The 27,036-nt window shown below is 41.1% G+C and overlaps 1 protein-coding gene across 5 annotated transcripts; it reads right to left on the bottom strand.

The window, feature by feature from the left end:
- Positions 1-1,461: 1,461 nt before the first annotated feature.
- On the bottom strand, positions 1,462-24,705 carry TMEM71 (transmembrane protein 71). 5 transcript variants are annotated; one of them, XR_004132590.2, is made up of 11 exons: positions 24,416-24,703; positions 22,862-22,930; positions 21,565-21,628; positions 19,778-19,990; positions 17,528-17,700; positions 11,336-11,515; positions 7,594-7,669; positions 5,398-5,459; positions 5,246-5,306; positions 3,171-3,230; positions 1,462-1,685 (listed from the first exon to the last, which is right to left on the bottom strand). XR_004132590.2 is itself a non-coding variant. In XM_010988799.3 (10 exons), the coding sequence occupies exons 2-10, from the start codon at positions 22,905-22,907 to the stop codon at positions 1,670-1,672; spliced, it is 834 nt and encodes a 277-aa protein (XP_010987101.3). In that variant the 5' UTR covers positions 22,908-22,930; positions 24,416-24,705; the 3' UTR covers positions 1,462-1,669. The 5 variants fall into 5 exon arrangements, 4 of the variants coding, with proteins under 4 accessions (XP_010987101.3, XP_010987099.3, XP_031295512.2 ...); XM_010988799.3 differs by lacking the exon at positions 3,171-3,230 and having other exon boundaries at positions 17,528-17,643; positions 24,416-24,705; XM_010988797.3 differs by lacking the exon at positions 3,171-3,230.
- Positions 24,706-27,036: the final 2,331 nt, after the last annotated feature.

Raw genomic sequence — 27,036 nt, 5'->3', positions numbered from 1 at the left:
AACTCGATTTGAGAATCTTGGGACACAAAGTAAAATGTAAAGGTCACCATTGTCCCTGAAAGATGACTTTTTATTTGATCTTTTGTCTCATGGAAAACTTTTTCCTGGGTTAGTATTTCCAGAGAAAGTGACCTGGGCAATATTTGATCTTTAACCTTAGTCATGGTTCTCCAGAGAAACAGAACCAATAGAATATAAAAAGAATATATGATACATGATACACATGTGATATGATATCTATAGATATATTTATAAGTCTATCTATCTATCTATCTATCTAGGGAGAGAGATTTTAAGGAGTTATTTTATGCAATTGTCGGGGCCAGCAAGACCAAAATTTGTAGGGCAAGTCAGAAAACTGGGGAGTCAGGTGAGAGCTGATACTGCAGTCTGAGTCTGCAGGCTGGAACCTCAGGCAGAATTTGTCTGTTGCACTCTGTAGGCAGAATTCCTTTTTCCTTAGGAAACTTCCGTCTTTTCTCTTAAGGCCTTCAACTGATTGGACGAAGCCCACCCACATGATGGAGGGTACTCTGCTTTACTTAAAGTCAATTGATTGTAAATGTTAATTACAGCCAAAAAATGCTTTCGCAGCAAGACATAAAAACTAGTATTTGACCAAACCCAGTTATTGATGACTCTATTTATTTAACAGTCTAATACTTTTTTCAACCAAAAATGCACTAAATACAATTGATATAAAAAGTGGTATTTTGACATTACCATTTTAAGCAAAGATAGTTTTCTCCACACAAGTTCTAGCTAGAGAATATCATACAAAGCAAATTTGAATCACAGGCCACATTTGCTTTGGGAGCACATGCTAAGCAAGAGGGATAGAAAAGCAGCCCCTTCTACCATCTTTCAGTCAGTTGTGCAACAGTTCTATTTTCATGTGTTTCAAAGCACTGTGGTGTTTTGCCTTTATTTTGTCCCTAGGTAACTTTTTCTGTGTTATATCTTTATTTTAACTGCAATTTGAGTAAAAGGTAATTATAAGTCTCAAGATGATTGAAAACTTGGTGAAAATAACAACAACAAAAAAACTGGTTCAAAAGAAGAACGTACCTTCTAAAGAGTGATTCTCTCCTGCTGCTTCTCTTCAGCCAGCATACCATCACTGCCTCCTAGTGAGCCCCTCCTTGGGGAGAACAGCAAACTTTTCCTACATTATAATTTATGTACAAACTGCTTTTGTTTACTTTCTGGTTGGTGTTGAGTATGTAAATTCCCTTTCATTGTTCAATTACAGCCATTCAGCAAGAAATAGGTACAGGCCGGCTGGCCCAGGAATCTGCATTGTTATAAGCTCCGCACAGAATTCTCTAAGGAAAATTAATGTTTGAGAACCACTGCCTTAAAGTATAAGAGGAGACCATTTATCCAGGTGGGTTTTTTCCTCTGTCACATTTCCCAGTCCTCCCCCTTTCAATCACTATTTGCCAAGGAAAGACAAGTTAGTACTATTTTTATGAGCATATTATAATTGTGAGGGCAAAACTGAGATTTTCTTTTTAAAAAAACAAATAACCAAATTAAATTTTTTTTTCTCGATTATCCAGTTGTTCAATCACTTCCAATAAAACAGTTGATTCCAAGTGGGCTACAAATAGGACAATTTCTGGGTATTCAGACTGAAACATTCATCAGAGGCATTCTTGAATGGTTGTCAAATTCTGGCAAACCTAGACCAGAGAAAGGAGAAAAGAAATGCTTGATTCATCCACATACACAGAAATGCAGAATCTATTTGAATTACGTGTGCATATATGTGTGTACATATGCACATATATAAGCGAAAGTGGAGCCCTAAATTAGAGTAACTTTTTTTTTTTTTTTACCCCCAGGAGTTACTAAGGAGTTCTTAGTTCTCTCCCTTCCCTCTAACAGGCTACAGGCGATTTTGCTCCAATCCCAGCTTGGTACTTAGTTAATAGCATTTTATGTTGATTTTTTACCTTCCCTACTCTGTCTAGAATAGAAATCCCTATTGGGCAACAAATGGTTTTTCCCCATATCTCTACTCCCTTGATTCATTCTTTCACCAACTGTATAAACATACATTCCTGCATATAAAAGCAGAGAGAACGGTGGGAGGGGGAGGGTATAGCTCAAGTGGTAGAGCACGTGCTTAGCATGCATGAGGTCCTGGGTTCAATCCCTGGTACCTCCTCTAAAAATTTATAAGTAAATAGACCTAATTGCCTCCCCCTACAAGAAATAAATAAAATTTTTTTAAAAGGTAGTGAGAACAGATGTTATGCATCTTGCTACTATGATGTCACACATATGCAACATGGACTTTTCTGATGCTAACACATTATTGGCAACATGGGATACTTCTGATGACCTTCATTTGAAACAGATCTTCCAGCCGGTGGTGAGCAGTATAGACAGTCCCCAAACTCATAGTCTTTAAATTTAACCAAGAAAGCAGTTGAATAAGAATTGCATTGTGATATGAGAGGGATGTGACTTGAAAAGTCTTATCTAATCTAACCACGTGCTGTGCAGGACAGGGGTGGAAGGGCTGCTCCTGAATGTCTGCTGAGCTGAACTCAGGGCGTGTCCTCCTCTCCCTTAGATTCCCATCCTTGACTGTGGGGGGAGACATATGAGTCATGGTTGATATGATGCTAATAACCATGCCTTTGGCTTATTGGTTTCTGGATATGTTTATACGTGAGGAAGAAAGTTGCAAAATCTTTAATGTACAGGACCAGACCCCTTGTTATAAAGGAAGTACTTTAGTATTTTGTATTCTTTAAAAAATTTTAAATTTATTTTAAATTATTTTTTAAAATCTATCTTTTTGGGGGAGAGGTAATTATGTTTATTCATCTATTCATTTAATGAAGGTACTAGAGCTTGAACCCAGGACCTCATGTATGCTAGGCCTGCACTCTACCACTGAACAATACTCTCCCCCCTAAATTAGGGGTTTGAAATTTGTACCTCTTGGGGGGAGTGGTGGAAATGTTAGGTATCCTAATTGTGGTGGTGATTTCACAGGAAACATCTATCAAAATTCATCAAATGGTACATCTGAAATATGTGTAGTTTACTATATAGAAATTATACCACAATATAGTTGTTTTTTAAAAAGGAAGTACTTTAAGAAACGATACAGCAAATACATTCAACATAATGAATATTTAGGGAGTACATACTATTTTCAAGGCATTGAGATGGATACAAGAATGAAGTCAATAGTTCTTGCTTTCATAGATCTTGAACGCAAGGGTGTGAATATATGAGGTCAGATGGGCAGGAAATAGGAAAAAAATGGAGAGGGAATGAGAGAAAAACAAATTGAAGTATATATACAAGTAATCAAAGAAGCGATCTTATTTCATAAATGGGGCTGTAGATGAGAGTGTTTAGGATGGAAATATCATCCTGGTCCTGATCTAATTTCTTCCAGGAGAGAACAAACAGGGCACACAGAACAGTGGGAGGTGCCCATAAAGCAACAGATGACATAACCCGTGCAGGTTAGATACTGGCTTTTCCAGCAAGCCTTCCCTGCCCGCCCTCCTTACCTCTCTTGGTCTGGCAAAACCGCATTCCTGGTGTTCCTATATTGCACTTATCATATTACAAAGCAACTTCACTCTGCCTTTTACATGTCCCTCTAATTAGACTCTGAAATCTCAAGGCCTTGGCATCGTAACCCTGGCACTTAATGACAGCATCTGACCCTTGATAGAGACGCCATAAACACCTGCTGGACAGAACTGGACCCCTGGTGCAGCACAGAGCTTCTAAGTTCTCAATAAAGATTTAGTGGGTTAAGTGATGCCACTTTAGAAATCAAGGGGTAACGGTTTTACAAACCATCTTTCTAAGATTCTCATAGTTAACGTGCAAAGAATCACCTGGAGAGGTTGTTAAAAAATAAAGACCCACTCAGAAAATTTGGATTCAGAAATTCTGGAATCGGGACCCATAAGTCTGCTTTTTCAAACAAGCTCTCTTGTTGATTCTAGAGCTGAGGTCCCCATGCCACGCTTTGAGAAGCTCTGCCCTCATTACAGAGCTCCCTGAAAAGGTGATATTTGTGCTTCTGATTAATTGTACATGTTCATCTTAAAACCCCGCAAAATGGATTTACACAATTCACACCACCTGACACTTTTGAAAGTTGGGTTACACAATGACTCTTTGGTTGAAAGTCTTTTGTTCATACGTTATCGGTTAGTCCAGTCCTGACTGGTGCAACATCTCAGCCTGAGCAGCTGAGTACACGTGCAAACCTTGCAGCTGACATTGTGTGAGGGGACTGTGCACAGACCTGATGCTAGAGAGATAAGTGAGTATCTCAGAAGAGCTTTAAACAAACGTCATTGATTTTCAAGGGCTAATGACTAAGGATTTCTCAGGTGACCTCAGGGCCCAATATTCTATCTATCAGGTTAAACAAAACTTAACAATACTGATGCCTGTCCCCAGAAACCTGGAATGCCAGGCGATGAAGGGGAACGCGGCTTAGAGTGTCAGCAAATGAATATTGGATGGAGTCCAAAACAAAACAAATTAACACAAAAATTTCAGAATTAACACAAAAATTTCATAAATAGGGCCACAGAGTGTCAACAGCGAAGACCAGTGAACTGATCTGAATTACAGACTTCAGCCTCCAGGCTCTGGGAATTGGCCTCCGGCAGCCATACTGAAGTGACAGTAATGAACACAGTCCGTCCTGCAATGGGATGGTGCTTTACAGGCTGTTTGAGATTCTGGGAGCATCTCACCCAGACCCCAGTAACCCTTTGAAATACACTGAACTACATCAGTCAGCATACAGCAGGATCATTAAGTAGGTGAGAGATGGTGGAGAAGTCACGGTTTGTAACTAAGATCACTTCACAGGCAGTCTGCCAGCTCTTTGGGAAACTCTAAGGTAAAGTCCTCTTAATAAGAGGTGTTTATGAAGAACAGTGCTATAAATCTATGAAAGAATAGTCTATGAATCCTTTAAAAACTATTTAAAAATTTAAAATTTATGTTATTTCCTAAGTCTTGCTGCCTTAAAAATTAATTCTATCTATGTTGGTGTAAGAATTTAGGATATGGGATGATACTACTATTAGATCTCAGTGGCAACAGAAAGTATTCTGCAGGACAAATGATCAGGAACTTCCCTGTAGGTAATCATTGCCACCCATTACTCAGCAGACAGCATTCTCAGGTATCAGATTATGGTCATCTTCGTCCAGATGATGAAAACCCAGGCAACACTTACCAAGCACAAGTGATGGCTTTGAAATAGTTGGCAAGGCTGAGAAATGATGACTTGACAACATCTTGACGGAGAAAGAGAAAATATTTTAAAGTGAACAAAACTGGAACGAAATAATTGGAATCAGAGTAGTCACTGGGGAAACAGCTACTTACAAGCAATAGTTACCACCAAGGAGCACGTGAAGACACTGGCTAGTATTCCTCCCAGAAACCATCTGAAACAACAGGACTGCTCAGTTTCCGCCAACTAATTGTGCATTTCCAACACAAGAGATGTTCTTACAGACTTATTATAGACGTACGATTTTAGGATTTACTATAAAACTGCATTAATAGAGATAGTGTAGTATTGGCAAAAGGATAGAAATATAGATAAATGGAAGAGAATAGAAAGCCCAGAACCGTGTCATACAGATACAGCTAGGTGATTTGTAACAGAGGTGCAAAAGCAGTCCAATGGGAGAAGGAGAGTCTTTTCAACAAGTGGTGTCAAAACAATCGCATAGACACATGCAGAACAAACCCCCACCTGGACATCACACCTGAACACAAATTTTAACTTGAAATGAGTCACAGACTGAAATGTAAACCACAAAAGTGTAAAACTTCTAGGAAACAAATCTGTACGCCTGCTGCTTCATAACCTTGACAAACGAACGTGTTGAAGTTTGGGGTTTTGTCAGTCTGACGGAAGATTGTATCACTGTGGATTGTGTTTTTCTTTTTGAAGATAATACCTTTATTGTTTTTGTACTCAAAATATGAACCATTTTGACAGAGGTTACAAATATATACAAAGGAGAAAGGAAAGTGTCGTCAAAAGCTCCCACCACCCTGAAGCAGCCATTTATTAAAATCTGACCAATATCCTTCCAGACCCGTCTCTGTTGATGTTGACCTTGACCGCCTGAGGTAGTGTCTGTCAGGTTTCTCAGCTGTGAAGTTTCCTTTTTCCCCTCTTTCCAAACACTGTTTTTTGGAAGCAAGTTTATAAACGCAACTCACACTCAAGGAATGGGGAGTCAAGCTCTCCTCTTGAGGGGGGAGTTTCTACATAAATTAACCTAAGAGGAACATTTCATTAATAGTCCTGGGAAATAAAGAAAAGGCCCCATGATCAACTCAGTTTAGGAAAAGCTAAGTTAAACACAGCTAACCAGGCTTCTCCACCACATCATTTCACGGAGCCTTTATTATGCTAATCCACGTTGTGATCCCCCAATTTGGGATACACAACGCAGAATTTTGCAAACTTATTTTTAACTACAGGACTCCCTCCCCCTTTTTTTGTTCTTTTGGTCCCATTATGATCTATAAATACTTCTCAAACCTCATAATTATCCGAGAAGCTATTTTAAAGTACGGATTCTCACTAGATCTTAATTAGCATCTCAAGGGATGGGATCCAGCACTTTGTATTAAAAATACAAGTTCCCCAATTGGTGTGAGGTTGAGAGCAAGCAGCATTTATTGACTGGAGTACAAGGACCTCACAGACCCCAGGAGTGTACCATTCATCCCTGTTTCACTGGTTCAACAGGCATTGATGAGCCCCTAGCACCATGCCTCCATCCTTAGGGAGCTCACAGTCTTGTGGGGAGAGCTAGATCATTAACATTTAAACAAATGAACATTTAACAGGTCAGGGGGTGATAAGTGCTCTGAACAAAAATGAAGTGAGACGTGAGATGGGTGTGACAGAGAGTGGTACTCTGTTTATACAGGCTTGTCAGGGGAGGGCTCTCTGATGATGCAACACTTAAACAGACGTCAGAAAGGAGTCAAAGCACGTGTTATTGTTTCTCCAGAAAAAAAGACTGTCCTGGGCAGAATAAACAGCAAACGCCCTGAGGCATAAACGAGCTTAGCACAGAAGGGACGTGATCACCGCCCTGGAGACTTGGGCAGGAAAAGCATAGGAGGGACATGCTGGACAGAGGGTAGAACAGAAACATGCCCGGCATCAGGCATGAGCGGACTTCCTTGAGAAGACATTTCATGTGAAGATATAAAAATATAGTGGGACAGATGGCATCCTGTTGGGGACTTCATGTGCCCTTGAACTCCAAGCAGGGTTAGTTAGACCATATCTGTAAAAGGGAGTCCCTGAGGATTTAAACAAAGGATGTTACATGGTAAAATCCAGTTTCTACCGTGATCTGCTGTCTTTTGTATGCTTTGTGAGACATTGGGAGGAGGGAGGTGACAGATAAATACGCAGTGGACAAATGAACAAATCTTAACCACAAAGCTCCCTAAAATGCTTTGTGGAATAGGTAAGGAAATCATCATCAATTACAGCTTCATTAATTATGAAACACCACTGGATGAACATAAAATCTGAATTACCTCGCATAGGCAGAAATGATTAAGCATGCAGCGAGCAGGATTGCTTGAAAGGAAACCTCTTGTAACAAACTGGTTTCTAATAGGAAAAATAAAAATAAATGAATTAGAAATCATTGCTGATGAAATCATCTCAGAACAACAAAATCATACTAAAACCTTTTTTAATTCACCCCCAGAAATGGGTTTTCAAATGTATGTCAGCTTAAGATAAAATTTTCAAATGTTGTACAGGGCCATTCACTAAACATTTTCTGAAAATTGTGTAAGTTTTCTTTCTATCACTACAAAATAAATGATTATGTTACATAAACTGGGACTTGCCTTTTACTTAAAATGTTGTGGAAACGCATTGTAGAATTTATGCTAACGGCAGAAATCCAACTGTGATGATGATGATGATGATATTAATGCCTAAAATTTGTAGAGTGCCTTATAATTCACAAAGAGCTTTCATACAAGAGTTCATTTAATCAACATAACAAAACGGTGAGGTAGGAACAATTATCACAGTTCTGCAAACGAGAAGAACCAATTTCAAATGATGAAATTCATCCAACGTCACACAGCTCCGAAGTGCCAGAGCCAAGACAGAGTAACCAAATCTAGCCAGAACATCATGTTTGGCCTGAGATGGGGCAGGAAGAGAGAACTGCAACTTGGCATAGTGGGAGTCTCTAAAGGGCAAAAGAGAGAAGACACATTCTGAACTATTTGCCCTTACAAAACTCTTTGCTGTCGTAAAATATTTCACTGCTATCAAGCCACAGTGGAAATGACTGCAGATCCTCCAGCAGTTATAAACAGAAGAATTAAACCCTGTGACCCTGAGTGTGATTCTAATCCCCTAAAAGAAAGCAGAGCTGATTTAAGGCCTACCACATCAAGATCTAAAGGAAAAAATAACGGACCTCAGCTTAATTTCTGCCAAATGCTTCAAAAGCTTAATTCTGCAACAGTCGTTTAAAACTTGGAATTAATTTGTGCTATGAATGTATTTCTTTTTGTTATTTATGCTATGAATGGAGATTGAGTCAGCTAACAAAAACCTACTTAGTCCATCATGTGGGCAGAATACTGGAGATTGGCAGGGCAAAATATAGCAGGTGTGAATGATGTCACTGCAAATATACAGTATTTCATACATACTGTGACTTAAATAAGTTATTGTGGCTTCAACTGAATACTCAACCACCCTTCTAAAGTGTGTTTCTGTCTTTGGCCTGCTCTGATTTCATGTGGAATTTGGAACACATTTTCTCACAGAAACAAGTCTAGCTTGACAAACCACAAAGATCACTAGACTTGAAGACTGAAGGACGACTGGGTTTAAGTTCAAGTTCTACAAAGATATGCGTTGTGTGATTGTGGACAAGGTGTTCATTGATTTGTTCCTTCCACGGTCATCCAGTAGTCATTTATTTTGGCTTGGTGCAAATGAAACCTCCTTCAGGAAGCCTTCCTTGATGCCTTTAACTCCCCTGTGGTGCTTGGCTTTTTTATCTTTGTCATCGCATTATGCCTCCTGCATGTCCTGTCAGCAGTCTTTTCACACTGAATTAAAATTGCTGTTCTATTTCTCTATATTTTGCCTCTAGACTTGAGAATAGCCCGCACCTATGTGCTGTTCTTTGGTGGCAGTGCCCATATTTTCCTTGGGAAGTCCCCTCTCCCCTCTCTTGGCACATGGTTCACATGGATGCACTGATTTCCCTCCCAGCCCGTGATCCACTCCAAGACATTTGGAGCATCACATACTTACTGACAAAGGGATTGGTTTTGTCATGTAAATGAGACCCTTCCAGAATCAAAGAAACTGGATTTCTTGTCATAACTCGAGAAGGTTATTATCTCTTTCTACTGAACTTGAACATAGGATGTTGTAGGCACAGAGCCAGCAGGGTAACAGCCTTTTAAAGAGTAAAGCTGAGACAGAGGAGAACAGACTTATGGAGACCAACAGAAATCTGAAATCTTTGCCTGGAAGTTTCATTAATACAAGCCAATACATTCAATTACTGATTAATCCATTTTGAGTTGAGTTTCCATTCATTGGATCTCAAAGAGCCCTGACTGATAAAGATGATGCCGTGTATGCCTGTATCCTTAGCACATGGGGCATCAGCTGGAACAGACTATGCACTCAAAACCTATCTGTGAAAGAGATTAAATAGAGTCAAATGGAAACTTTGTCCAATCAGGGCTTTATCGCCCGGTGAGGCAAAGGAAGATGGTTCCAATAGAGAGACACATAGTGCTAGGTTCTGTGGCATCTCAGGGAAGCCAAGTGCTACCTCCACCAGCCAGAAGGGGACAGAGAAGGCCCCACAGAGGTGATCTCATCCGAACTGGACCTCGAAGGAGTAAGGGTCTTCCAGGTATTGCCAGTGGGAGACATTCCAGACACAGCAAAGAACATGTACAAAGGCTTCCAGCACCTGTCTGAACCTGAGTATTCTTATCTATAAAATGGAGATGGCACCTTGAATTGGTCCACCACAGTCATGGAGCACCTGCCGTGTGCCAGGGGCTGCGTGGGCAGTTCGGAAGCTACAGATGACTAAGACACAGTGCCCACCCGCAAAGAGCTGGTAGCCTGATGGGTAAGACACAGAAGTAAACATGCAAGAACAGTAGCGCAGGAAATGGGCATGAGAGAGGGGAGTCCTGAGAGCTGGAGGGACACAAATTGGGGTCACTTAATACCCCTTCCCCTCAAAACAGGGTGGACTCCCTGGAGGAGGTGGCTATGGAACTTTAGTAGGTGTGGATCACCTGGAAACTGTCTAAACAATAAAGACTGATTTCTCGGTCATCCCAATATCTGGAAAGGGAACTTAAAAAAAACCCTTGACACTTAGCTAATAGCTGCACCCGGAACCAAATGAAGCAGGGCATATTGGTTTTTGGGAGCAGAAGTAAATATTCATGAAGTGGGGAAGGCAAATAGAGAGAAGATATTATTTTTCCGTTTAACCTCAGTCTTATATAATCATAACCTCACTTTTCTGAGACTTAGTATACGTGACACACGATGCTAAGTGCTCTACATAGATTATTTTAGTCATTTACAAGGTAGGAACTATGATTATTTCCATTTACAGAGGAAAATGTGAAGTTTTAGAGAGTTGGGTACACTGCTTCTGAGTTACAGCGAATAAGCGGGACCTGGGCTTTGAACCTTGGCAAGCTGCTGGGAGAGCCTTGCTGCAGGCTCTGTGCAAACGTGGTGAATCTGATGTTAGCAAGCCAGAGATTAAGGGAGATGCTTATTGAATTTATTCCAGATTTGCTGCTGATGGGAAATGCGAATACCTTTATATCCTTTGACTTTTCTTGCCAGGGGCAAAGCATTAAAGGATGTTCTTTTCTTTCTTTCCTTAATGTTCTTCTTCTAGAATATGTCAAGTGCCCAGCTAAGTATGCAGGCAATGGTAGCAGAACCTGTGTGTGCACGACTCAGCCTCAGCAAAGCTTAACATTTTGCCAAATATCTTCAGGATTTTTAAAAAGAAGCAATAAAACACTGCAGTCCAGTCCTTCTGGTGCTTCTAAGATGCAATCTCTAAATCATTCGCCTCCACTGCGAACGCATCACATAGGCACTGGCAGTGCCCAAGATCCTCCCCTCCCCGCCAGGCTGATACCAGCACCTATGGGTGCCTTAGTCATCTCTAATTCACCCGTAGTGGACCCTGAAAGGAAGAATTATTTGGGTGTGGCAAAGATTAAAAACATCACTCACTTGAATAATCCCAAATGTTCTCCTGGTCAGAAGCCATCAACTGGGACTGCAGACACGAGTTACGGGAATTTTCTCTGGGAGTCTGAGATGTAACGAGGCCAGAAATGGAGGATTTCACAGACTCGGCATTTGGCTTCTCCGACTCCCAGTCATCAGTCAGAGAACAGTCAAAATCACCTCCTGGAAAAGCAGAAGAGTCCAGCGTGTGTGTGTGTGTGTGTGTGTGTGTGTGTGTGTGTGTGTGTATTTTCAGTGACTCTAACAATCATAGCAATAATCCCAACAAGGGCAGAGAATTTGAAGTGAACTTGCAGACAGACTGTTTTCCTAACCTGTATTTTCATGGATGTCTGGGGCATAAGATGACTGAGGGAAAGTATCAGCTGAGAAGAGGGACTGACAGTCCAGAGGCGACATCACCAGAGAAGATGTCAAGCCAGAGGAGTTCAGGAAAAGGCTCATGGGTAGAGAAGGCAAAAGCTTCGTGGGCGTGGGGTGGGCAGATCCACTGACTCGTTCAGCGCAGAATTATTGTGCAGCTGCGTGCATCGCGCTGCTCAAGGGGCTGGGAGTAGGAAGTCAAGGTACATACTGCTGCGCCCTACTCGTGGTTGGAGAGGGGCTGGCCTACAAGCCCACAGTTAGAAGGCGATGAGGTCATCGCTCAGCTGCAGCCCAGCAGAAGGTGTCCAGATGGAGCCCAGGAGGGAGTGTCTGAGCTTGTCAAAGGGAATCCAAAGGAGGCAGTGCTTCAGTGGACACTTGAAGGGTGAGGAGGAGTTCTTGCAGAGAGACAGCAGGAAGAGGGCAGTCCAGGCAGACACAGACAGAGGAGGAGGAGGAGGATGGGGAAGAAGAGGAGAAGGAAAGACCTCAACCTGTTTCACCATCAATATGCTGCGTTCCCAGTACAGCGACTTCTCCTTTGTGGCCAGACAGGAGCCTGTGAGTCAGGGGGGCCCTGGAAAATGATTCTGGCCGGACTGCTAAGCAGGGGTCAAATCAGGAAGAGCCTCATGGGTCACACTCAGGAGCTAAGATTTATCTGGTGGGCATGGGTGTAACATGAGACGCTTTGTGTGCTGAAATGCTCACCCAGCGGTGAGAGATTTGAGAGATTCCCAGCCCTGTTCCAGGAGCTGGGAGTGACGGTGGAAATCCAAGAGACTCTTGGGAATCTTCATATAACAGTGCTTCTTAACGAGAGGTAATTTCTCTCCCCAGGGGACATTTGACAGGGTCTGGAGACATTTTTGGTTGTCGCAACTTGAGCAGGAGAGAAGGGACGGGGTGGTACTGGCATCTAAGGGAATAGAGCCCAGGGACGTTGCTGTGCATCCTATAATGCACAGGACAGCCCTGGATACTGAGCCAACGAGCTGGTGCTTTTGGACATGGGATTCCTGCCAGCGCTGCAGGCTGCCTCCCACCATCCCACCCAAATTTGCTGCCTCTTGAAAAAGCACGCTGCAGAAGCATCCCTGCTGGTTGCCATAGGAAAAGGAAATGGCAGAAAGGGAAACATGCAGAGCACCCAGTAGTGACCACGCTGCAGAGGAGGTCCTGGACCTGGTTCACAGGAGCACTACTCACAATAGCCAAGCTACGGAAACAACCCAAGTGTTTACTCACAGGTGCATGAATAAGGAAAATCCTGCTGTTGGGGATACCATGAAAAAACCAGGAGGGTGTCATGCTAAATGAAATAAGCCAGTCATAGAAAGATAAATACTGTGTAATTTCACTTACACATGAGGCATCGAAAACAGTCAACCTCATAGGAGCAGAGAATAGAATGGTGGTTACCAGGGGCTGGGGGGAGTGGAATATGGGGAGTTGCTCAACAGGTGTAAGGTTTCAGTTATGCTGGATGAATAAGGTCTAGAGACCCGCTAAACTCGGTGGGTGTAGTTACCAATATGGTATTTCATGTGCTTCACAATGTGTCAAGAGGATAGATCTTACTACAAAATACAGACCACAAAACCCCCACAAAACCCAAAACACTCTGCAAAGGGACACAGGGAAACTCTGGGGAGTGTTGGATGTCTATCGACTGTGGTGATGGTATCACGGGGGGTGGACCTATGTCCAAATTCATCAAATTGTACACATTAAATATGTACAATTCTGTGTATATCAATTATACCTTTAAAAAAGCTGTTCGAAAAAAGAGGGGAAGCTATGTGGTCAAGTTAATGTGGAAATGGGAGGGAACTGGGAATGTTCGTGGCTAAGTACGTATTCATGAGTGGCACTTAATTAAGATCTGGGGAGACGTGGATGAGGCTGTGACTGGAGTGAAAATATTCCTGTGCTCAGGGCTGCTCCGCTGGACTTAGCTTTGCCACTGTGAGTTAGATGAAATTAAAAACGCATCTCATGTAAAACACTGGAAATATTACACAGAATTTTCTAAAAGATGAGATGGCATTAAAAAGAGAAAGCACAAAAAAAACTTCACATTAAAACATGATCAAGGGATTTTCATCCCTGAAAAGACAAGATCTGCCCCCAATTCACACTTTCCCTAACTGAATTTTTTTTCCTATAACATTAATTATAAATAAAAGGATCGTAATGCAGAAAATGGCATTTTACTTGACGATATTAATCTCATTCTGTTTCTCCTGATTTATTTAAATTCAGTGCAGTTGACTTCTGTTTTAAAAGGATAGTTCTATTTCTTCCAGACACACTTCCATATCCTTGCATGTAAAACTGGGCATCATTGTTGGCTATAGAGGGAAATCAAAGCCATATACAGATGTTGCCATCAAAGATATTTATGGGAGAGGCACTAGAGCTAGAGAAAACCACAGACCTCAGGCTGGGGTGCCTTGTCGGGGGTCATCTTGCTTTTCTTTCTTGAGACTGGCAGAAACAGAGCGGGAAGTCCTGATTATTCCTGCCTGCACGAATCCTGTATCCTCTGTCGATATGACTCACGGGCTCTGGGAATGCATCCCAAATTGCAGTATTGAGGTCTGGGGAGCTATAAAATGCCATGCTTAAGAATGAATTGCAACTAACAAGGAAAGGTGTCTGGACACAGCTGTGGAAGGGGTGAACTAAGGATACGCGAAACATGCAACAAGCACAACAAAAAGATCCTTTTTAGCCTAGAAAAAATGAAGCAAAAGAAAATCAGGGGAAGTAAGTTTTGATTGCATCCATTGCCCAGAGAGAAAAGAGCCAGCCAGACAACTTAATTTTGAATTCTTCTTGAGTCTTCTAACTAGGCAATGTTTCCAGAGAAAAATAAATTGCTGATAAAAGTCACGGGGCTTTGGGTAAATCTGGAAAACAAGAAGTCTGGGCAAGATTTGATTACAGTTGACAGCAGAGACGAGAGATTTCAAAGTCCTGTGTGCACCCGGGCTGACTAATTACTGATTTGGAGGAGGCTGGTTTGATTCGTTATATTTAGAAGATATTTGGAAACCATGAGAATTTTAACAAGATACCTCATGCACGTGCAGTGCTGCCGTGGTCCAATTGCTCTAAGATTGTTTGGACATATTTCTAAGAGGCAACTATGGGAAAGCTAGATGTTAATTTCCAAATATGTGAAACTCTGCCTTTAGAACAGTGATTCCCAAACATTAGGCATCCAAGCATCATTCTCCTGATTTTTGCCATATCCTGGAGAATTCTTAACTCCTACCATTTAGTATTTTCTTCAATTTGTTTCATTATAGTCTTTCACTTTAAAGGAAATTTTGTACCAATCATTTAAAGGTCCTAATGAGAAAGTAAATGCAAAAACAAGTGCCATGAAAATGAGACCATATTTAATTTGAACTAAATACTGTTGTAGTGGAAAGCTCTGAGCCTGTTCTTTGTTAACAGAATTTGTTAAAACGCAAAAGAGAGTAGCAAGTATTTCAAGAGACTTAAAGCTGCTAAGGCTCTAAACTGACCCCTTCTCCTTGGCTTTATCAGAACGATTGTGAGCATTGGAATCTCACTGTGGGCACCTCAAATTTCACTCATATGAAACAGAATTTAGTGTTTCTTTCCCTGACCCAAATCTGGTCCTTTTGGCCTTCTTAGAGCTAATTTGTACAGAGCAGAACACCAGTCCCTATGCTAATTTGCACTTTTCATGAATGACTGCATTTCACCCTCACAGCAATTCCATGGGCTACTATTTTCCTTATTTTATGTATGTGGAAAGGAAGGGCCCAAGTTGCTAATTAACTTCCCCAAGAACACTCAGATTGGAGATGGTGATCTGAGGACTTGAATTTAGGTTCCTTCAGCTCAAAAGCTCATTCCCCTCGTTACTGGGCTAGACAGCCTTCCAGGCCCTCGCAACTGGCCGAACTTGTCAGGCAGTTGCTCAAATTAAGCACACCAGTTTTCTTTGATTCCCCCCACTTTTTCATCACTACGTTCGATCTGTCACCAACCTGTCAATTCTACCTTGAAAAACACTGTTTCAGTCTCTTCCCTCCTCTCTGTCTCCAGAGCCACTGTCCTTGGTGTGCCTGTGGGTTTTACTCCCTTCTGAGCTCCCCATGGGTGCTCTCCATCCAGTCTTCACTTCATGTTGCTGTAAAGGCCATCTCTGAATATCCAAATCTAGTTGAGCCTCGCCCTGCTTAAGAGCCTTCTAAAATATCCTTGACACACTAGATAAAATCCAAACTCCTCAGCATAGCGCAGAAGTTTCTTCAAATATCTTCAGTCTGTCATTCCAGGCTCCCATGCCACATCCCTGCCTCTTTCTCCTCTTTTTGTTCTGTTTATACACCTTGTTATTGTGGGGAACTGGGACACACTCAGTTTAGTTCACAGCTTGTTTCCGTAAGGAGATGTTTCTTCATTTAACAAGCACTTGTTCAATCTTTTAAACAAACCTAGTCTTACACACACACGAGCATGTAAAAACTGGTGAAATCTTACTGGTCTGATGTCAATGTCAGCTTCCTGGTTTTGATAATGTACTATTGAGTAAGTTTCATCAGCGGTGGATGTTGGGGAGGGGCACACAGGTGCTCTCCGCACTATTTTTTTTTCAACTTTTTGTGAATTTATAATTACTGCACATCAAAAAGTTTTAACAAAAAATAATACAGTATTTGAGTTTTCTGCCCCAGAAACAGGTTGAGAAAAATGGTAGACAAGTAAGGACCACTGTATTTTTAAATTATTGTGTGATTGTATTCTACGACTCCTCTTGCTTGCTCTTCGGGCCTGGGCTATGAGGCATATGCAGGAGAGGAGGGGCAAAACCCTTGGTGGCAACAGAGCAAAGGCTGGGCTTTCAAACTAGACAGACCTAGGCTGAATTCCAGCTCTGCTGTTTATAAACTAAATGAATGTGGGCAAGCCACTTAACCCTGCAGTTCAATTTCATCATAATTATAGTAAGTATTGTAATATGATCTACTTCTTAGGGGGCTTTGGGACGTTTAGACAAAATAATGTACGTAAACAAGGAAACGTATTTCAACAGGACAGAATGTAAAGCGCTTGGCATATCATAAGCCCCACCCACATCAGCAGATCCCGTCGGCTCTACTTTCTAAATGTATCCAGAATCTTACCCTTTGTCAGCTCCACCCTGCTATCATCTTAGTCCAGGCTACCATCGTCTTCCACCTGAATCCCGCTAACAGCCTCTTACATGATATATCTAATTATACATATAGCATATATTTCAAAAGGAATATATATAAATATTACATAATGCACATTATATAATATATATGATATATTTAATTATATATAGTACATATTTCAAAAGGAATACAGATATAAATATGTATTGTATTATTATACTATGTATACATATCTCATTTTAAAAATGAGGAAATTGAGATTTAGCAAACTTAAGTAACTATCACAATGTAAGCAAATTGGGACATGAACCCTGACTCCAGTGTCCTTTGTCCACCTATATCCCATACAGAAAAGATCCACGGAAGATGGGCAAATATGTTCCAGGTATTATCAACTTAATAATGTATACATTTAAATAAGGCTATTTTGCATATGTGGAGACGTGCGTATTTGGATCATATCAGTAGTGTGGAGAGGACTGCAGGTGAATATTTAAAATGTGCTCATCCTCTATGTCATAGTGACTGCTGTGTCTGGATTTTACATTGGTCCAGGACGATGTGGTTGCTACTGCCCATTTGGAAATGATATTTCACCATGCAAAAAGAGATTCGAACTCACCAATTGCATTGTGATGGTTTGTGTCCAGTCTCCTGACCCCCTCCAACCAGATGTCCTCACTTGGGGAAGAGTCAACATCACCAAAGATACTTCCGTGCAGCCAGGATTCAGAGGCACTGAGGTTGAAGAGAGAAGAAAAAGAACGGCGGGTTCTCTTTTTCTTTCTAAATACTCTGGAGAGAAACGGAAGTAGCATGGTGAGTGATGAAAAGCAGTCACCTCAGGGTCAAAGCAGTGAATGTGACTGGATGCCCAGACCAGAGCCCTCCAACCCAGGTCTGTGAAACTCATTTGTTTTTGTTTCATTTGTTTCCTCCATTAATTCCATAGAAGTTTCATAAATTTCTGCATGTACCAGGTGCTTGGATCAATGTCAAAGATACTGAGATAAAAGACAAAACTTTGGATCAAAAAGTTCATAATCTAATATGGAAGAGAGAAAAAAAATAATGCAGATACCAGCTAAGTCTTTCACTGACTTTATCCTGTGCCCAGTGTCTTTCTTAGTGATTTACATAGAGGAACTCACAGTATCTTCAGGACAGCCCTGCGAAGTAGGTATTACTGTCACCCCATTTTTCAGATTGGGAAACTGAGGCACAAGGAGGTTAAATAACTTGCCTGAGGTCGTACAGCTAGTAAGTTACATAACTGGGGTGCAAACCCAGGCAAGCTGGCTCTGTAGGCTCTGCTCTCGGTTACTGTGCTATGTGGACATGTGCTCTGACAGTGTTAACCGAAGCTGCTTTGAGAGCACCAGGAGGGACATGGCCAATCGGGAGACAAGGGAGGCGCTCTGGGATGTATGAACAAGGAGTCTCATATTGAGTGATGCTAGAAAAGTTAAAAAGAAGGCAGATAAAGAAGAACCATCACTGTTACGTGAAGGAGTTGGAGTTTAAGGTAAGAGCACGGGAGACCACTGAAGTAGGTCAAGGGGAAGAGGATGGCGGTGATGTGATTTGTTCTGCATTTCCAAAAGATTTTGATTCCTCACACACTGACACTCCCAACAACAGTCCATCCTCTACCTTGGAGTCAGTGTTATCTTGCAAAGGATGAATTTGATCATTTGTCAATGGCTCCTCTTTACCTGCAGAATAAAACCCGAGCTCCTCAGGCTGGAATGTGACACTTTCCATCCAGCCCTGATTCTGGACTTAGTCTCCTGCCTTGGCGAGCAGCCCTTCCACCCTTAGCTGTGTCCCTACCCAAATACTTGCCATCCTTCAAATTGAACCAGAGTCTCTCAGAGCTCTCTGCCTGGTCCTTCTCTCTGGAAGTCCTCTTTCCTATTTCTATCTTAACTAACATCCGACATCTCTCAAGACTCAAATCAATCACCATCATCTCTAAGAAGCTTGTTTTAACCTGCCCCTCCAAGTAAAATGGGCCCCCCTCTGCCTCCCCTCCACTGCCGTCTAGTCAGGCTTCCAGTCCAGCCTCTGTATTGCTTCCTCACTTTTGTTTGTTTTCATGTCTTCCATCCCTGCCCCTTATTAGCCTGTGTGTTTCCGCAGCCTGGGGAGTGATGGGGTCCTTATAAATGATACTGAATGAACAAATGAGTGAATGAATGATTAATGGAAGGGTTGTGAGACAGGAGGGAAGGGAGCAGGGCACAGCCATTCAAGGAATGACACAGCAATGAGCACCAAGATAGCGGGAGACCTGACTTCCGGGAGACCTTGAGCTTCATTACACGCTCATTGTAATACATTAACATGGAAAATGGCACTACCACAGGCACCGGCACAGTTCCGAGGCTGACCATAAAAGGTAAAAAAGTGGGTGATGGCCCAGTTCCTGGGAATCCTAGCCCCTTTCCCAGAGTAGTTGGAGTAATCCTCCCACTTGTTAGCATGTGAAGTTACCGAGCCCATAGAACTAGCAACACGCACCTCATGGCCGCTCTCTGTTTTGAGTGAGATGGACTACACTCTATCTATGGAGTGTGTATCTGCTTTTACTTTAAACTGAGCACCTGACCCCCACACCTCGTGGCCTTTCTCATGCCTTCTGAGACAGCCTGCACTCTGTCTACGGAGTATGTACTTCTCCTAATAAATCTACTTTTACTCAACTGTGGCTCACTCTTGAATTCTTTCTTGCACAAAGCCAAGGGTCCACACTTGGCGGTGCACGTCCCAGGGACTCAGCTGGGATCTGGGATGTGGTCGTCCTCTCGTCCCACATTTTTTCCTGTATCGATTGGACGTCAGGTTCTTTTCTATGACGCTCTCTACTCACCTGACTAAGTTCTCCTTGTACAGAACACTGGTCTGGGATGGGCTCAGAGTTACGTGACCATCCTTTTCACAGAGAAAACTGTCTTCTGTCCAAATGTAGTAGCCATTGGTGAGGAGTCTGGGACTTCGGCGACAGGTGAAGTGGGAACCTGTCAGGGGGTCTGTGGAGCAGCATTCAAAGGAACTGTCACCATCCAGGAAATCAGAGAGAAAACTAAGGAGGGAATAAGAGAAGTCCTTTAAATCTCTGTCCAGTTCATCCAGTTACACAAAAACCACATTTCTAGTCACTGTGAAGGAAAACCACCTCTTTGCATTCATGCTGGCCAATTACTTCCACTACCCTGAGAATGTCACTCTTAATCTTCAGAACTTTATCTCTTCACCTGTGAAAACACTGAACTACAGAACATTTAGTGCTTCTTCCTGTTTTAAACACTTTGATGAAAACTGATGGCTAATCAGTTTCCTCACCACACAACACACCTACATCCTTGACATCGGTCCATTTTCTTGGATGGAAAAAATTGCAAAACAATCTATCTGGGATGTTGGAAGCTCAGAGTCTCCTCCACCCCCCACCCTTACTTTAAATAGCCCCTCGATTGCTGTATCCTTCCTCTTGTCACTACAGATAAATCATAACTACCCAGCCACCAGATGCGTATGAGTTACAGGGAGAACATGCAGTCAAAGAGATCTTTTTGGCTTTTGCCAATTTCCTTCAGGTCAGATGCACAAATGATTGCACAGTTACCTTCCCTGAGTTGGTATCCAGGGAAGTTTTCTACTTCGTTGGGTCAATCTGTATATATCCCAGGTTTGAAAAACAATCACATGCCTGTATGGTTGAAAGGCAATGTCATGACTCATGCTTTACTGAATTTCTGATCACTTTTTATAAGTTTAAAAGCCTATTCACAATTAACGCATGCACTAACATTACCAGAGACTAATTCTATTCTTATATATGGAAAACTTGCTAAGCCTGGCCCATACTTCATGTTTGATCTGATTTTCACAAAATCCCCTAAAAGCTAAATATTGTTATCTTCATTGTACAGCAGGACAATAATGAGGTACAGATGGGCAAATAAACTGAAAGGTGAATGGCCGAGCTAAGATTTGAACCCTGGTCTATCGGACTGTAAAGCACGTGCCCTTTTCCACACGGCCTGCTTGTTCATCTTTGGCTGAGTCACTTGATAGCAGCAGGAGGCCTAGTATTTACAACCAGGGGTAGATCTAGTACCGATGCATGATGCCGTCATACCACTGGCACCTTTCATGAAATGCTGGAGAAAATATCAACTGACTCCTGTGTAAGGAAAAAAGACAGAGAGACGGAGGGAAAAAAGGGAAGGAAAAGACAAGAGACTTCATTGCAGAACTTGAACAAAATGGTAGACGCTACGTGTTTTAGTGGAGTATGCCATTTGGCCAGTTTGTGCCTTGGTATAGAATCTCATGGCTCTTGTGAAGTGAGAGAGTAAAAGCATATTTAAGAGAGCATCATTTTGAGAAAAAGGAACCATACATCAGTATTCGGTAGTTTCTCCACTCGCCAAACAAACAATTCACCTTTGCCCACACATTCACCCCTTTCTTCTCCAAATCCCATTATGAGTTTAGGCAAGTTTTTAGCCTGTATGTGCACAGGACTGAAAAGGTACTCCCGTTCCAAAACTGGATGAAAGCTGAAACTAGTATTTTAAAACCAAGAATACAACAAAACGATGCATACAGAAGAAATGATTGATTTTTCCTGCGAAAAGCCCCGTGGAATACCTTGGGAAAATGCATGTGGGAGACGGCTCTCCAGCGTCTTGTTTCTCAGACCAGGGGGAAGAATCTGTAAAATCGAATGAGAGAGAGGTTCTAATTCATCACACTTCATCAACACGTGTGATTGCAAACAGTAGCGGCTGTAAAGAGGGTGTGAATAGCTGATGTCCCAGGCTGGGCAGGGGCTCCAACTGGTGCAGCCATCCAAGGAATCAGGACTAACACAGCTTGTCACCAGGCCTCCACAGGAAGCCAGGATAATCTAGGGGCTTCTAGCTTCTGTTTCTTCTCTCACTCAACACTCCTTCAGAGGTTCCTTACTGTAGCATGAGGCAATAATAAATCATTAGCATCAAACTGACTCATGAAAAGGAGGAAGAAAACATCTTGTGGGAAACTGCAGAAAACCCAAATCAATTACCCAACGTGTTGGTTACTTTCGGTTACTCGGTAATTCGAGGCATTCAATCATCTGCCTAGATTCTCTCTCATTAGTGCATTTCAAGGTACTTCTATTGTGAAATAATGAGCAGAAGACATTAGTGGAGGAAAAAATAAAATTTTGTTTTGTATAAATGATTTCCCAATGAATTAAGCCTGTGAGTATTCTTAATGTAAAAAAGATCATTCGTTCGTTCATTCTAGTTTAATCAAAGGCATGGTTAACAGAGTTCAATTGGGGAAAGTTGCAGTTGATTAATATTCTAAATTCTGAAGCAGCATTTTATAATGTTTAGTAATGGTGTGAACACTTCGAACAGACAGGCTCAGTGAAACTGGAGCCTATCACTCACAATTAATACCTAAGACAAAGAAGGGAGTTTAGACTTTCAGATTGGGTTGGTTGATTTGAAGGAGAAAATTATGGGCATGGAGGGAGGGTTAGAAGTAGGGTGTGGGGAGAAAGTGACAAGAGGAAGGAAGAAACTTGAAACCACTACCGTTTTAACAACGCCCATGTTTTCTGCAAGTAGCTATCAAAATCATTCAGTATTTTTTTTATAGACAAACAGTTTTGCATCTTAATAGTAGCTGATAAACAATCTCCTTTCACATTTATGCACAGGCATCTAAAAAAAATGGTGATTTTTTTTTCCCCTCCAACTAAAAGGAAAAATACCACATTTCTCTCAAGGAAAGAAATGAAGTCAGAATCATTGCCAAAGTGAACACTGGCATTTAAGAAGCACAAGCTACTGACAGATGGTTAATGGTATGAGTATCAGCAAAATCAAAGCAAGGAAATTGCTAAAAGAAGTCTAATCATTCAAAAGATAATTGCGTATAGCAGTTCTCCTACATTTAGTTGCTACTGGTGTTGACATCAGTTGAGAAATTCGGTACATCTTGGGAAGGCTTCACAGATTTTCTGCAGAAGAGATTATAAAAAAGGTAGATTATGTATTAAAAATAGAAAAATGATGCCAAAACAGATGGCATCTACTAATTGCACTAGTCAGATTTGTTTACTGAAAGAATACAGAGATAAATGGGACTGATGGCAGGAGACCGGATTGGAGGACGACTTGTGTCTGCCTCTATGATTTTATATTACATCCTCCCTTGTCTCGCTCATTGCATCTAAATAATCTTTGTGTAAATAAGAACCACATTTTATTCAGGAAAGCTAGACTTACAAAGGTTGACTTGTAATCAAAATAAAATAATAAAAATTATTTGATTAATAAATTGGGGAAAAAGTTTGGTTCTAGAACCTTCTGAATAAACATATTTGTATTTTTGTCACCCAACACACATCAACCTCACTCTCAAGTTTTAAACAAAGTTAGGGTATTGGTGTCTGTCTTTTTCCCCAACACGTCAAACCACTGACAGGTAGTGATGGGGAGGGCTGGTGGTATTTTGCAGTTGCTATCAGCCTGGACATTCCTAAGCAGCAGAAGCAGCATTGCACCAAATACAGTACACCACTGGGCAGATTTCAAAACTCAGCTCTCACGAGCATATAATTTACTTTTTCAATTACAAATGAAACACATGTCCAAGTGTGTAAATTATGTAAACTTTGATCACACCATACATCACATAGATCTACTTTCTGTTGACTATTAAGACTTAGCTTTATCACTATCCCAGCAGCATAGTAAGGTAAGACTAAACTCTTTTCTGATTCATCACTTCTACTCACATTTTTAAAATACGATAACTAGTAATGGATTGATTTTATAGCTGTCATACATTAAAACAAACCAGAATACTGCCACAGCATTTCAAAGTGACTATACTTCAATAAAAATATATATATTAAAAAATAAAACAAAACAAATTAACTCTATAGCTTCAAATTGATTCTTTCAATAAGCTAGATACAAAATCTGTTAGACAATATAGATCCTGGCTTACAGGGACCTTGAGAGAAGTCAGAACTTTCTGGCATTCTTTGGATGATCTCTAAATCAGAGCACACATTCATAGATTTTATTGGTTTGGAATATAAAATAATATTGTTTGCTCTATAACATAATAGTAAGTCACTTGTCCTTTCGATTTTTGACCAATACAATAGGAATAAGTCCAGCCCACATTAACCTATGTTAATTTCCCCAATCATTAAGTTTAATTTTAAGCCAACAAATCCTATGGCAGAAAGCAAAGTCTGACTGTTACATCTTACAAATACCTGTAACAGGCTACAGGTGCTAAACTAATAGTTAATCGAGCATTAGTAACACTGAAAACCAGTTGCAGTTCTAAAACTTTTCAAAAGACGGATCCTGTCTCCTAATTCCGTCAGAGCAGCTCATCTGTTCCGAAAAATAATTTTCCCAAATGTATTCCTTCCAAAGGAAGTTCCCAGTCTTTTCCTCCAATTGATAAATAACAAAATAGTTACTGAAATATGAAGCTTCCTGTGGTCGAAAGTCAGCAGGGAAATCCAGGACTTAGCAGTTCTTCAGCTGAAAATAACGTCAGAACATCAACAGGTGCAGATAACGCTTGAGAAAGGAGAAGCCCATCTTTCTGTCCTCCTAATGGGTGGCTGCACACACCCCCGTGTGCAGGATTTTGCAGAGAAGTTTTGTCCTCAGCGGCCTCTTGTTCTTTTGACTGTTTCCTAGAATAGAAGAGCCTGCAGTTCTTGGGGAAATCAGCCTACAACTGCTCTTGTTTTCTTTCAAAAACAGCCTGCGTAACCAGAGGCTGAGAACCAGAATGAGGTCACACTTCCTGTTGGGCTCACATCAGTGGCGTTCACACTGAAGCACATGGTGAAGATGAAAGATGCACCCTGGACCAGCAGTGGGGGACGAACCAGACCCGCTGGTTACATCGTGGTCACTCGAGGGATGCCTTTCTGAGCTAACTCATCAAACACCAGCTGCGAGAACATGAGAAAAACTTTCAGAGAAGCAACAATTTCTTGCTTCTCATCTTCCGGCCATTTTCAATATGAGTAGTGCATGGTAGTGCTTTATCCAAATCATTATTGATGGTCATGCACTGATGCTATTAAATTCAGAATTCTAGTAAGTACTAGGGGCTTGATCTTCTGAAAATGTCTATAGTGCCAAGATGTTGATCCATCAGAGTGGGCTTTCCAAGAAACTCTGCCTGTGGCATTTACAGTTTTGGATTCGTGTATTTGTAGAGCTAAAGAACTGGATGCTACCATTGGGTCCCTACAAATCTCTGGTATTTTAAGTGATAAAAGAATTAGACATTCCAGCAACGCTGAGGTGCATTGGGTAACAGAAAGAGCATGTGTTTTCAAGTCACACAGGCTGAGATTCAAACTCTATCTGCCATACTAGCAGTGTGACCTCAGATTTATGACCTAATGTCTTTGAGTTGTAATTTTCTCAATTATAAATGTAATAATATACATTCACAGAAGGACTTGGAGAATTAAATGAAATAAAAGAAACTGTAAAACTCCTAGAAGAAAATATGGGGTAAAAACATCTTCTTGACTTTGGCCTTGGCAATGATTTCTTGAATATGAAACCAAAAGCACAGGCAACAAAAGCAAAAACAGACAAATGAGACTATATAAGCCTAAAAGACTCCCGCACAACAAAGGAAACAATCAGCAAGATGAAAAGGCAACCTGAAAATCCTTGCGTACCATGTATCTGATAAAGGGTTAATATCTAAAAGAGAAAAGAAACTCTGATAACTCAATAGCCAAAAACCAACCCCAAAAGGGTGAAGGACCTGAGTAGACATTTCTCTAAAGAAGATATATAAATGGCCAATAGATACATGAAAAACTGCTCAGTATCAGGAATAATCAGGAAAATGCAAATCAAAACCCCAGTGAGATATCACTTCACATGTATAAGGATGGTTATTATCAGTAGAACCCCAAAGATAAGAAATGTTGGTGAAGTGGAGAAAAGAGAATGCTTTTTTCTGTTGGTGAGAATATAAATTGGCGCAGCCACTTCGGAAAACAGTACAGAGATTCCTCAAAAAATTTAAAATAGAAGTACCATATGATCTAGCAATCCCACTTCTGAGTAGAGAGTCAAAGGAATTGAAATCAGGATCTTGAAATATCTGCACTCCCACATTCACTGCAACATTATTCACAGTGGTCAAGACACAGAAGCAACCTAAATTCACTGATGGATGAACGGATAAAGGAAATGAAGTATTTACATACAATGGAATATTATTCAGCCTTTAAAAAAGAAGGAAATTCTGCCATTTGTGACAAGATGGATGAGCCTGGAGGACATTATGCTAAGTGAAATAAGCAGACACAGGAGAACAAGTATGACATGATCTCATTTACATGAGGAATCTAAAATAGTCAAACTCAGAAAAGCAGAGAATAGGATGGTGGTGGTTGCCAGGGGCTGTGAGGAGGGGGAAACAGGACAGTGTTGGTCAAAGGGTACAAAGTTCCAATTATGAAAGATGCATAAGTCCTAGAGATCTACTGTGCAGAATAACACCTGTAATCAACAAGAATGTACTGTATACTTAAAAATTTGCTAAAAGGATAGATCTTATGTTAAGTGCCCTTATCACAAGATAGATAGATAGATAGATAGACAGACAGACAGACAAGACAGACAGACAGACAGACAGACAGAGAGGCTAGGAGGAAACTTTTGAAGGTGATGGACATACTTATTGGCATTGACTGTGGTGACGATTTCATGGTTGTATACTTAACTCCAATCTTCCAAACTTATCAAATCATATACATTAAATATGTACAGCTTTTTCTATGTCAATAACACCTCGATAAAGTGGTTCTTTAAAAAAGGGTCAAGAAAAAAATTGGTTTTTTAAAATAGAGGTCATGATAAAACCTTTTAAGTAATTATGGACTTTTGCAACTATTCCAAAGAAAACTGTTCTCATCATTTATGAAAATAATGTTCCCTGGAAACCTCTTGGTCACATAACATCTCCCAAGACCTGTGTTCTAGGTCAGCTCTGGTGGAGATGGTGCTGCTCATCACAGGCTGCTTTTGGAAGGGTAGGATGTTAGTGAATATA

The sequence above is a fragment of the Camelus dromedarius genome, chromosome 20 (genome assembly GCF_036321535.1).
Source record: "Camelus dromedarius isolate mCamDro1 chromosome 20, mCamDro1.pat, whole genome shotgun sequence".
NCBI lineage: Eukaryota > Metazoa > Chordata > Mammalia > Artiodactyla > Camelidae > Camelus > Camelus dromedarius.
The sequence above is the reverse complement of the archived record's forward strand: the minus strand, read 5'-3'. Positions and strand labels throughout refer to the sequence as shown.